The sequence below is a fragment of the Ochotona curzoniae genome, unplaced genomic scaffold (assembly GCF_017591425.1).
Source record: "Ochotona curzoniae isolate NIBS_2020 unplaced genomic scaffold, NIBS_Ocur_1.0 scaffold_4701, whole genome shotgun sequence".
Lineage (NCBI taxonomy): Eukaryota > Metazoa > Chordata > Mammalia > Lagomorpha > Ochotonidae > Ochotona > Ochotona curzoniae.
This window is the reverse complement of record NW_024467122.1, coordinates 20,539,758-20,552,817: the sequence shown is the minus strand read 5'-3', so window position 1 is coordinate 20,552,817 and position 13,060 is coordinate 20,539,758. Positions and strand designations below refer to the sequence as shown.

The 13,060-nt window shown below is 38.1% G+C and overlaps 1 protein-coding gene across 3 annotated transcripts in view; it reads right to left on the bottom strand.

Moving 5' to 3' along the window:
* Positions 1 to 13,060, bottom strand: part of SOS2 (SOS Ras/Rho guanine nucleotide exchange factor 2) — a 101,959-nt gene that overhangs the window by 3,558 nt on the left and 85,341 nt on the right. For all 3 annotated transcript variants that reach the window (XM_040969661.1, XM_040969663.1, XM_040969662.1), the window contains 4 exons: positions 10,988 to 11,160; positions 6,792 to 6,908; positions 5,161 to 5,416; positions 3,992 to 4,033 (listed from right to left, as the gene is read on the bottom strand). In XM_040969661.1, coding sequence (XP_040825595.1) covers positions 3,992 to 4,033; positions 5,161 to 5,416; positions 6,792 to 6,908; positions 10,988 to 11,160 — 588 coding nt within the window. The remainder of the gene's footprint in view (positions 1 to 3,991; positions 4,034 to 5,160; positions 5,417 to 6,791; positions 6,909 to 10,987; positions 11,161 to 13,060) is intronic.

Sequence of the window (13,060 nt, the reverse complement as noted above, 5' to 3'; positions counted from 1 at the left end):
AAAGCCTTGGATAAACCCAATAATCTAGAAACACAGAATCAAAAGAATCCCATCACTGAAAGCAACAGTGTTAAAGCAGCCTTCTTCTAGACTCTGAATTACATCTGTAGAGAATGTTTTACTATGTTTAAGCCAGTCTAACATCAGCCTTCGCTTCCTTACAGACACCACACTTGTAGAAACAGAAGATGTCTATAGGGTGGTGGGAGTTTTTTAGTCTGGGAGTGATTTGCAATCACCATTTAACCCCAGGACTATATTTCTTCACAGCAGGTAATAAAGTGAGTACAGTTTTATTTTCTATCAATAGCCTTTTTCTCCGAGATTAGTTTTCATGATCGTTTTAAATATTTACAGTGTATGTGAGATACTTCACTATGTTTGTAATGCCATTTAACTAACTTATTAACATCATTTTTGCTATTTATTTATCCATTTATTCATTCAATAAGTGATTTTTTGGGCATATCTTATATACTTTCAGGCATTCTTCTATGTACTAGTAATATGTCAGTGAAAAAACTAAGAAAATATTATTTTCTACTAGAGTATAAGGTATTAAGAAAGACCAGATAATTTCATCAACGTACAATGGCTAGAAATGATAAGAGGAAATATGAGGTAGTAAAGGGGTATGGAAAGAACTGGAATAGGAGAAATTTTAAATAGGGTGATTATAAAGATTTCACAAAGGTAACACTGAACAAAAGCCTGGAGGAGGCAAGGAAGCAGGCCATGAGGCCAAGTGAGTGCAGTGCAATGCAAGCAGGAGAGCAGAGAGAAGTCCACAGGCAGTAACATGAGGGTACCTCAAACAGCACAAGGAATTCTAAAATTCATTAGGTACAAAGATTTTAAAACCAGTGCATAGTCTTTTTATTAAACATGCTTTCTATGAACTTTCTTTTTTTCACAGAGCTGGAAAAAATGATACAAAAGCTCAGTTGGAAACACAAGAGACCATGAATAACCAAAACTATCCTGAAGAATAAGAACTTAGCTGGAGAGATCACAAGCTCAGAATTTAGGACATATTAGAGGGCAGTAGTAATCACAACAGCTTGGTACTGGTAGAGAAACAGAGAGGAAGCTCAATGGAGCAGACAGAAATATCACAAGAGAATCCACACATGTACAGCCATCCAGTCTTCAACAAGAGAGCAGAAAACAATCCAGGCAAGAAAGAAGGTCTCTTCAATAAATACTGTTGGGACAACTGGATAGCAACCTGTAGAAGTAAGAAACAAGATCCTCACCTTTCAACATACACAAAGATCAAATCTAAACAGATAAAGGATCTAAACCTATACCTAGAAACCATCAAACTATTAGGAGAAAATATAGGAAATACTCCACAAGATATAGGCACATAAGCAAACACTCACTAGAAAAATCATCAAAAGTACAGGCAGTCTAGACCAAAATAAACACATGGAGCTATATCAAACTAAGAAGTTTCTCCACAGCAAAGAAAACAATAAACAAAGTAAAAAAGCACCTAACAGAGTGGGAGAAAATCTTTTCACACTACATAACAGAGGGCTAATATCCAGAATATATAAAGACTCGAGAAAACTACAACAAAACATGCAAACCAGTTAAGAAATGAGTGAAGAAAATGAGCAGTTTTCTTCCTCTCTTTTTAAATTTTATTTATTTTTATTTGAAAGTCACATAGACAGAGAGCAGGAGAAATAGAGACGAAGATCTTCTGGCCAATGATTCACACCCCAAGTGGCCACAAAGGCTGGAGCTGCGCTGATCCTAAGTCAGGAGCCTGAAACCTCTTTTGGGTCTCCCACGTGGGTGCAGGGTTCCAAGACCCTGGGCTGTCTTCGACTGCTTTCCCAGGCCACAATCAGGGAGCTGGATGGGAAGCAGGGAGGCTGGGATTAGAACCAGTGCCCATATGGGATCCTGGTGTGTGTAAGGCGAGGACTTTAGCTGCTGGGCCACGGCATCGGGCCTGAACAGATGCTTTTCAAAGGAATAGAGCCAAATGGCTAACTGACATAAGAAAAAAATGTTCAAGCTCTTGAGCAATAAAGGAAATTCAAATAAAAACAACACTGAAGTTCCACTTAACTCCGGTGAGAATGGCCCACATACAGACCCACAACACCTGCTGGTGAGATTGCAGGCTGGTGCAGCCACTATGGAAGTCGGTATGCAGAATACTCAGGCACCTACCACATGACCCAGCAATCCCATTCCTGGGTATATTATCAGAAGATCTGATATATACACGTGAAAAAATAATATGCACCCCTGTATTCACTGCAGCACAATCAATAATCACAAAAACATGGAGACAACCTAGATGCCCACTGAAAGAGGACTGGATAAAGAAGTTACGGTACATCTACTCTATGGAATACCACTCAGCTATTAAAAAGGATGAAATCCTATCATTTTCATCCAAAATATGCCCAATTGGAGACCATTATGCTAGGTGAAATGAGCCAATCCCAAAAGGACAGATATTATATGTTTGTTGTAATATAAGACAACGTTCATCAAAAATACAAAACAAAAGGTGAATATTTACACATATGTAACCCCACAAACAAAAGAATGTCATGGAGATCAGAGTACCAGGAATCAAAGAAAATCAACAGAATGCATCTCTACTAAGGAATGAAGGCAGACTCTCAATGAAACTTCTAAATATACCTAGACAACAAAACATAATCTCTACTATTGTCTATGCCAACAGTGTCATGGCCCATGTAAAGAGCAGAAAGTAATCAAGATTTGTTGGTGGGTCACATTTGGTGTAAAGGAAAAAAAGAGAAGTAAATGCCATCTCTATTACTATTTTTGGTCTAACAATGGTTGCTATTACAATAAAGATGAAGGCACATTAGTAGGAAGATGGATGGGAAATGAAGTAGCCAGGACTCAAACTGGCACTCTGTTATGAGATGCTAATAGCACCTTAATCCACTGTGCCTGAATCCCAGTCCAAGCAATCTACTTAAAAAAAAAAAAGATTTATCCATTTTTATTTCAGAGGCAGATTTACAAAGAGACAGAGATAGATCTTCCATCTATTGGTTCACTCCCCAGAGAGCTGCAATGGCCAGAGCTACAGAGGCCTGAATCAAAACCAGGAGTCAGGAGCCAGGAGCTTCTTGGTCTTCCACATGGGTGCAGGGGTCCAAGAACTTCAGTCATGCTCTGCTGCCTTCCCAAGGCCACAGGAAGGGAGCTGGATAACAAGAGATGCAGCTGGGACTTGAACTGGCACCCAAATGGTGTCTTCTGAAGAGGAGGAGACACAATGGAAAGAACACAGCCATGTGACAAAAGAAGCAGAGACTCAAGTGATGTGTCTGCAACCCAAGTGATCCAAAGGATCTCCAGCAACTGTCCTCTCCAAGTCTCAGTGGAAACATGGCCCCGTCAACACCTTCATTTTGGATTTATAGACTCCAGAACTATGAAACAAGAAACTAAGCCTTTTTAAGGCTTTCATTGGTTGTATTTTGTTTGGCAGCACCCAAAAACTAATGTACATGGCAAATACATCTCTATTACAGACCAGCCACCAAAAACAACAAAAATTCATAAACTCTAATAAATCTAGAAGATGCCTGAAGCTGTAATTTATGAAGGCAGACTGCAATGTGTAAGGAGATAAACGATGGAATACAAAGCCCAAATGCCTGCAGATACTGACAGTGACATAAAATTACTGTTGCTTCTTGCCAATCAATCTGCTAGGTCTTCAACACAATTCTTGGACTCCATTGTTAGAAAGTTTAGTGGTATTAAGTCATTTGTTCAAGGTCATATAATCCCTAGAATATGGACACAAAATGATGAAAACACGATAGTACAGCTTCAGTAGGACACAGCTGTAAGTAAATCATTTATAAGATTTCTTCCATTTCTTTTAAAATGCTGCTAAAACTCAAATGCAAATTTAATCAACCAGATGATTCCCTTTATTGTTATGTCATTAGAATACACTTTTCTGCTTACTTACTTGAATTTGGCAAGAGCACTGGAGCAAAGATGCTATTGCTACCTATTGGAATAAGAAAAAACAGTCTGAAACAGAGGACTATATATATATCTTCATTTAAAAATATTTGCATAAAGTAGCAGCAATACATGCATATTACAGAATTTTATCACCATATTTTGCTAAGGTAATGTTTTAGAAAATGAACCCAGTACTCTTCATACCTGTGATGTTTTTACTTTCTTAGCATATATGATTTCCATTTCATCACAGTCCCCCTCCTCCTTTTTTATTTGTATTGGAAAGGCAGATTTTCAGAGGGAAGGAAAGACAGAGATAAAGATCTCCCATCCCCTGGTTCGCTCCTCCACAAATGGCTGCAACTGCTGGAGCAAAGCTGACCTGACATTATTTCCAGAAGCCAGAAGCTCTTTTTGGCTCTCCCACAGGGTCCCAAGAAATTGGGTCACTTTTTACTGCTTTACCAGGCTACAAGCAAGGTACTGGATGGCAAGTGGAGTAGCCTGGATATGCACTGCCACCCATATGGGATCCTGCTGCTTTGCAAGGGGAGGATTAGCCAACGGAACCATTGTGTTGGACCCATCACAGTCCTTCTTTAATCTTCCTTACAGAACTTTCTTTTTAACCTGTTTCCTTAATCACTGCCTATTGCTCCCTTTATAAGGGAACTGAAACTCAACACATACTAAAATCTTTGTTCAGTGAACAAATCAGCAAGATGCACATAGGTAATACTGCAGTACTGTAGGTTAACCAGTTTGAGTCGTACTTACTCCATTTCTGATACCGTTCTTTGCTAATGCACTTGGGAAAATGGCTTTTGCCCCTGCCACCCATATAAAAAGCCTGGATGGAGTTTCTGTCTCCTGGCTTCAGTTTGATCCAGCCTAGCCAATGCAGCCATTTGGAAAGTGAACCAACAGATGGAAAATCTCTCTCCTCCCCTCTTCCTCTCTCTCCCCCACTCCCTGACACTTTGCCTTTCAATTAAAATTAATATGCACAAGCAATGCACAGATAATGTGTTGGTCCCTGGTTTTTCATGTACTTGTCATTTTTCATATTAGTACAGTTTTCAATGAGTACTATAGTATCTTACTTAAAAGACAATAATTTTCTGAAAAACAGAATTGCTTTTCACTTAACACTTTACATCACATACTTACCACAGGAACTGTTGAGATCCCCATCTAAAAACACATCTGAAGAAGCAGATACTGGTGGAGTAGATGGTGTGTTTGGAGAGGTTGGTGCTGACACTGTTGATTCAGGCTCAGTTTCAGCAATCCGACTGAAGCTTATTTTATATGGCTCTCTTTCTAATGGTGTTGGATGACCTCGTAAAGTGCCTGAGGTAGAGCCATGTCGGCCTGTGTTAGGCCTTATTCCAGGAGATTTTAAGGAGAAAGTTGCTTTCCTGGGCTATACGAAGCAAACATAACTAATATCACTAACTTGCGGTACTTTGTTTTCATGACTTAGAGCTACCTCAATAATTTTTAAACATACAGTTAAGAGACTTGAATGCAATCAGAATCTGTTAAAATAGCCTACAGAAACTTCTGAACTCAACTGGCCTACTTTTTAAGATGGACTTGAATGTCAGGAAATCTCTTTTTGTAACTGTAAAAAAAACCTCTTGAGAATTTGTGTGAAAAATTCTTACCTTTAAAATATTTGAATCTAAATTTCTCTTTCAAATTGTACCAATTTTGCAAAAATCTATGGGGAACATGATTCCTATGATACAGAAAAAAAAAGTCGGCTCCTCCCCTCTTTACTATACTAAATGATACACCTCTATGACGTTGCAGAAGGGTACTCTCATTATCTCCCAACTTAATTTCTGCTGCATCACAAAACTCAGACTCGGAAACTTGAGTCAAATTTTCAATTGTGCCAATAACTCTGCAAAAAACTTACGTAATCCCTGGAAGTTTCATTTCCCATAAAATGAGGGTAAGACCTCTATCACAGCAGAAAACTACTCATTTTAATATTGCTTTGTCCAAACTTATTTTATAAATATTTTTACTTTCTTTCAAACCTTGCTACTTTCAATTAGCTAGGTAGAAATTTATTTTCCACTACTGCTGCCACCTGGGTATTGAGAATCATAGCAGTTGCTGCTGGTAAGAGAGAAGGTTCCAATGGCAATGATGCATCATGCAGTCTTAATGGTAATACACATGGCAGCCACAGGAGCCATGATACATCTGGCTTATTCCTTCTTAAATTTTTTCATTTCTGTTGTTTCAGTCACATCTTTTTTCTCTTATGCAAGAAGGGATAAAAAGTGCACAGTTTAAAAAGTGGTAACAAGATATTAAAAAAAAGTCATATTTTATCAAAAAGTTTGCATGTATTTTAGGAATAGTATAGTACTATGAGTATAGTGGCACAGTATGCTAATCCTCCTTTGTGGTCCTGGTATCCCACATAGGTAGGGTTTGAGTCCTGGCTATATCACTTTTTATCCAGCTCCCTGCTTCTGGCCTAGGGAAACAGCACAGGATGGCCCAAGGCCTGGGCCTCTGCACAAACTGGAAGAAGCTCCTATCTCCAAGCTTCAGACTAGTCTAGTGGATGGAAGATATCTCTGTGTGTGTGTGTCTTTTTCTCTCTGTCTCACTCTTTTAGGCAAAAATAAAATTCAAAAAGAACTGTACAAAACTATAAAACAAAAACCTAGAAACAGCTGTTTGATTGTATTGCAATGTTAAAAAAAGAAGTTAGTAAACATTGAAAGTAATACTGCTTTTTAAAACAAAACTCTTTTTTCTAAAATTGGACTTACAAATCGAGGTGGTTGTTTGCAGTTTCGGGGTTCAATTTCCAGAGACTTATTGAACAAATAATCTGTAAACTCCTTTTCAGATGCAATTCCCATGGGGTTAAGGTTTTCAAAGAATCTCTGGAATTAAAACAAATACCGATTAAGTATACAAATATTTCAGGTCTTACAACAGTAAGATCATACATAAAATGTTTGATAAAAATTATTTCTCAACATTTCAGTCCTAAAATAATGATTAATAACAGTATCTGGAAAGTTCACAAGGATTGTTCATTCTAGTATCCCTGCTTCTGAATAAGACTGTAAAATTTCTGTATAAGCAATAGGCTAGTACTGAAATCCTATTAAGATGAGCAGATTTTCACTGATTATACTGTATTAACTGCTCAGTAGCTGTCATCACTTGTCCCTCAGTAAACTTTATTTCTACTCACTATAAAATAATCATAACCAATTAGACACTAACAGCATTTAGAAAAAAATTACAGCTGTTATCTACAATAAAAAGCAATTTTTTTAGATTTTCTTTTTCTTGGAAAGGTAGATGTACAGAGAGGAGATACAGAGAAACTTCCTCCATCCGCTGATTACTCCCCAAGTAGCTGCAACGGCCACAGTTGAGCCAATCCGAAGCCAGGAGCTAGGAGCTTCCTCCAGCTCTCCTATGCAAATACAGGGTCCCGAGGCTTTGGGCCATTCTCCACTGTTTTCCCAGGCCACGGGCAGAGAGCTGAATGGGAAGTAGAACAGCTAAGACAGAAACTGGCACCCATATGGGATCCTTATGCTTGCAAAGCTAGGATTTAGCCACCAGGCCATTGTACCAGGCCCACAGCTTTTGAAAATCACACAAAAAAATTTAAATTGGATTAAGGTATATTCAAAAGTAATTTCTGGGATAATTATAAATCTGAAGTTATCCATGTTAACTTCTAGTACAAAAACATTTTAGGCTTAAATTTAAACAGAACATTTAAACAATTTATCAAAGTACCACAATGGAAAAAGTACTCTTACTAACCAAAAATCTCACTGTTTACATTTTATTATATGTTCCAATGTTTTTTCTATGTGAGTACATGCATATATATTGATTTTTTCTGCTAGAGTGAAACAGTGTGACAGTAACTAACTTTCACTTTATAGCTATTTTTTTCACATCATTTATTCATTTTACAAAATAAAAATGTTAACTCCATAGTATTTCAGAATCCACACACAGCTATTTATCCATATTGGTATTTCTAATTTTTAATCACAACTATTAGTTCTTTGCACATACATTTTTTGTGCATTTCTTGTGATTTCCGTAGAAAAATATTTAGAAGTACATCACTAGATGTAATCTTGAAGTGCTTTAAAAGCATATTTAAAAATAAGCACTGGGTTTTAGCTTTAGCAGTAGCTAAAATGAGCTTTATATTTTCTAGTGGAAAAATTCTTCTGGATATCAGTGTTTTGTTAAGATGCTGCCTGTAATGCTGGCATCCCATATGGCCACTGATTGGAGTTCTGTTCCACCTCAAATTCAGGTTCCTGCTAATGTGCCTGAGAAAGCAATGGAAGATGGTCCAAGCGCCTGGGCCTCTGCCACCCAGGTGGAAGAACAGCCTGGAGTTTCTGGCTCCTGGTTTCAGCCTGGCCCGGCCTGGCCATTGCAGCCATCTGGGGAGCAGTGGAAGATGATCAAAGTGTTTTAGTCCCTGACACTCACATGGCAGACCTGGAAGAAACTCGTGGTTCCTGGCTCTGGCCTGGCCCAGTGCTGGCAGTTGTGACTGGGTCACTAAGACAGTGACCCAGCAAAAAGAAGATATATCTCTCTCTCGCTCCCTTTCTCTGTAGCTCTTTCGATTAAATACATCTTTTAAAAATACATGAAGTAAGTTGTCTACATTTTAAATGTACTTTGACTTATTTATAAAGAAGCCATTCTCCGCCTTCCCCCAAGTAAATGCTTTAAATGACAGTGGGAAGCCTAGACCAGACCACAAAATTCTATTAGCAGATCAGTTTCTGAGAAATGAATACCAACAAAGTACCATTTCATGTATGCCAACAACAATGCAATATTATGTCTATGGAAAAATACGTTGTGAGCTCTATTCTGGTCTTCAAGAAATTAGTTCCATGTTCCTGGGAAGCTCTACATCAGAAAGGGCTAGATCAGTGGTGCAGGAATGGGATAAAACATGTGACCACTAGTAAGAGTATCACTGGTCTCTGTTCAGTAGATAGGTTTACAAAATCATAAAGGGATGCTTCACATTTAGACACTCTGTGTTTTGAGATGGGAACAAAGAATAACTACAGTCCTGGAATTCTGGAGGACAGAAATGTTAGCAGCTATTTTCATTCATTATGCCCAAACATACATTATATCTAAAAGTTTGTCACAGCTTCCAGTGTGACAACGGCACTTATGGTTTATACCTAGTTTTCAAATAAATACAATACAATTAATTTAACAAACATATTAGTTACTGTAACCTAGAATGCATCCTCCATTTTATGGTACTACAAAATCAACATTATACACTATTTTCGATAATGGGACATCAGTTGATAGAATGTTCAATAAAAGGATTCTGCTAAGCATTTATGCTGGGGTCCATGCAATAGGTGTGGATGACATGAAGGTGTAAAGAGAACAGCTTCCTGCTGCATGGCAGAGCCTGGCAGATGTCTCTGCAACCACCTGAATGCAGTTCTACCTCCCTTTGCAAAGACACCCAGTCACCCCGCTAAGAATTCTGTAATCTATTGAGGCATTGTTGTTTGCCCCTGTGAAATGGTTTTTACAACTGATGTGAGCTTGGGAGTTAATGTTGTTGATACGGCCTTTAACAATGTATGCTGTCTCAGTTGCTCTTATGGCCCTTTGGCTGGAAGAGCTCAAGAATGTGTGTACTAACATCGTAATACATGCTTTCAAACTAACTTAGGGTTATTGAATCTGTAGTTGTAATGGGAATTTATGTTTGTAGTTTTTCTGTTTCTGATCTTTATCTTTTCCCCTCTGTGATATATTTTCTCCTCAAACTGCTAAGATAAGTTGTAGAAAGAGAATTATAGTAGAAGTGTATTACTGATTAATATGTGTTGTTTACTGAAGAATTCCTGGCTGCAACACCAGAATGGATAATGCCCTGCCTTAAGGTTAAACAATTTGCAGAATTATCTTTGGAAGCACCCACTTGTCCATTGTAGAGCTGAAATAAAAATGGAGTAAACATGGCTCATTGCTAACTGCAATTATTTTTGCTTTTATAACTCCTGCTTTACTTGCTTAGCTAACAAATTGTGTGAGCTTGTAGGCCTAATGGCCAACTAATGGGCCCAATGGTCCCAATCCCCATAAACCAAGGCCCCAGACTTATTAACCCAAAGATAATTCAAGATCGGGATCTGGTTGTCACAGGTGGCGCCAAGTTCCAGCCCAGACCTGAGGAGAGCAGGCAGGGGCTGGTTAAGCCAAGATAAACAAGGAATGCATAATCCTTCCTCATTCACCCACTGTGAACTGTGCCCTCTTTGAAGCTATGTCAAACTGCCCCTAAAGAAAACTTTGTAATCGTACTGCTCGGGCCCCACACTCTGCAGTCGAGTGGATGCAGCACCACGATGTAAAAGGTCTGTGCCAGACCTTGTGACTGCTTCTGTATAAATAAAGTGGACAGCTTCCTTGCATTGTCCATTATGATCCTGAAATTGTAGTGGTCCATTTTTTTTCTCTCTACCGCTATTTTCACGCACCCTTCTCAGGTTCTGAACTTGGTTCGAGCTGGCCTCTGGCACATTTATATACCTCTCTCCTAAACATTCTTCTATGAGTCTTTAAAGATAGGGTTTATGTGAAGAAATGGAAAGTTTAATGTTATAATGACACATGTGAAATATTTAAAATGGCTTATGATCAAAGATAATAATAGTAGTGGATTTTCTTTTTACTGTATAGACATTAGATGGCTTCTTCCATTTCCACTTTGTGAAACTGTTGCTTGAACCAGCCCAGTAAGAAGAAAAACTTTCATGATAAAGTACTTAATAATATTAATAACTGTTAACAGAGTAATTAACTTATCTAATTATTAATTTATTTTATTATTTTCATAGTAACATAAAATAACATAATAAATGATCATAGTGTTTCTTAAGAGATCACACTCTGGAAAATAAGCAAAGAAAATATTTACCCTCATTTCTGGTTCTATCCGTAAACAGTAAGGCTGATTCTGATATTGCTGAATTTCTCCAGTAATTTCAGCGACTTTCCTCCTCTTGCTGAAATTGATTAAATCTTTCCCTTTCTTTTTTAAAAAGTCATTATTTCCTTCTTCAGTCTTCAGAATATTTGTTAAATATATTCCTAGTAAAAAGGATATTTATAGAAAAGTTATTTTGAAAATGGTTAATCAATTACTTGATCTAATAAGACTGAAAGTCATTCTATATGTTTCATCAATTCTCTTCCCAAAATGTTGATATGTTTAATAGATTTAATTACTGCTTTTCCAGGAAAAAGAAAATAACACATAGTTTAAAATAAAAAGAAAGTAAACACTACTTGTCTAAGATATGACAAATTAAGCTTTTCTCATGCTAGGAGTGTGGCTCAGCCCATTAAATTGCTGTTTGGGATGTCCCCAGGCCATATTGTAATAGGTAAATGTGTGATTTCTTTGACTACTAACTAGGTTCCTGGTAATGTGCTCCCTGGGAGCCAGAGGATGGCTTGGATATTTGGGTCTCTGACACCAGGAGAAACTCAGGTTAAGTTCTGGCCTCACGGCTTTCGCCTGGCCCAGCCCAGGCTGTTGTTAGCATCAACAGAGTTAAGCAATGAAGGAACCGTTTCCGTCTGAAAAGAAATCAAATTTATTTCCATAAATTCTAATTTCAGTCTAAAGTTTAAGTATTAAATCTATTAAAAAAAAAAAACTTATTCATTTGAGAGAGAGATGGGGAGAAAGAAACGGATTTTCTCTATACTGATTCACTCCCCAGACAGCAGTCAACAGTCAGGGTTGAGCCAAGCAAAAGTCCCTCAGGGTCTTTCACAGAACTGGCATGGACCTGGATACTCAGGCCATCTTATTACCTTCCTAGGTATGTTAGCAGAGAACCAGACAGGAAGCAGAATAGCTGGAACTCAAACAAGTGTTCTGTGCAGATGCATCACAATCAGAGGCTTAACACACTGTGCTATGATACTGAATTCTGTGTTAACTCTATTCCAACAAATTTTTAATAAGTTATTACAAATGTTTAAGGTTGGAAGACAGTACTGGAAACAGAACTGATCCAGCAATTGCAACCACCAGCTGATTGGGGTGATAGACTATACCGGGCCCTGTACTTGGCAAGTACACACAAAAATCTGGTTTGGGATCACCTCAGACAAAGTTTCTTTGGGGATCTCCCCAGTCAAACTGCTGGACTCAGAACCCTAACCATGAAGAGAAATGCAGGTCCCATGGTCTGCCATGGAGTGCAAGTGCCAGAGCCAAGCCTCCTCAGAGGCTCAGACGGAGCAGTAGAGAGCATGACCAGGTGCACATGGATGATATGGCAGTCTATCAGAACCTGCACAGGATACCTGGCACCACAACAGAGGACAGAACAACTCAATCAACTACCCAGCTATATGTTGGCAGTGAAAAACTGGGCAAATGGAGACTCTAAGGTGGACTATGTCAATCAGTGGATTCTGCAGCGACCTCATCGTGCTTGGAATGGTGAGATTGGCAGCAATTCAGAACTGTTGAACTATTAAAACCACTTGAGCAGGATCCTCAGAGCATGCCCCACATCAGGGACCTGGGATGGGTGGAAGAATGGGTGGGGCTTCTCCCTTTCTCTTCCCCTCTACCCCAGATACAGGAAATAATAGTCTTACCCATTTTACTGTAGCCCTTGAACCTTTGTGCCCTTATTAACTATGTAAAGATAATCAAAAATAAAGAAAAAAATGGAAAAAAAGTTACATTAAAAAAATAAAGCTAAGTAAAAAAAAAATTTTAAGGTCAATGATCTTAAGTGGGATAATTAATTTACAAATTATTTTAAAACCAATTTTGGTTAATAAAACTACATACTTAAAACAACCTTATTTTTTTCCACAGCCTGTAATTTGTAGATAGAAAAACAATGAGTTATCCCCATGGAAAATAAAAAAAGAATTTTGATTCTTTCTTATGCATACTTTTTGAACCGTTTCAATTGGTGGCCAAAAATAAATGGGAACATTTGATACATTTTCAGGTCTC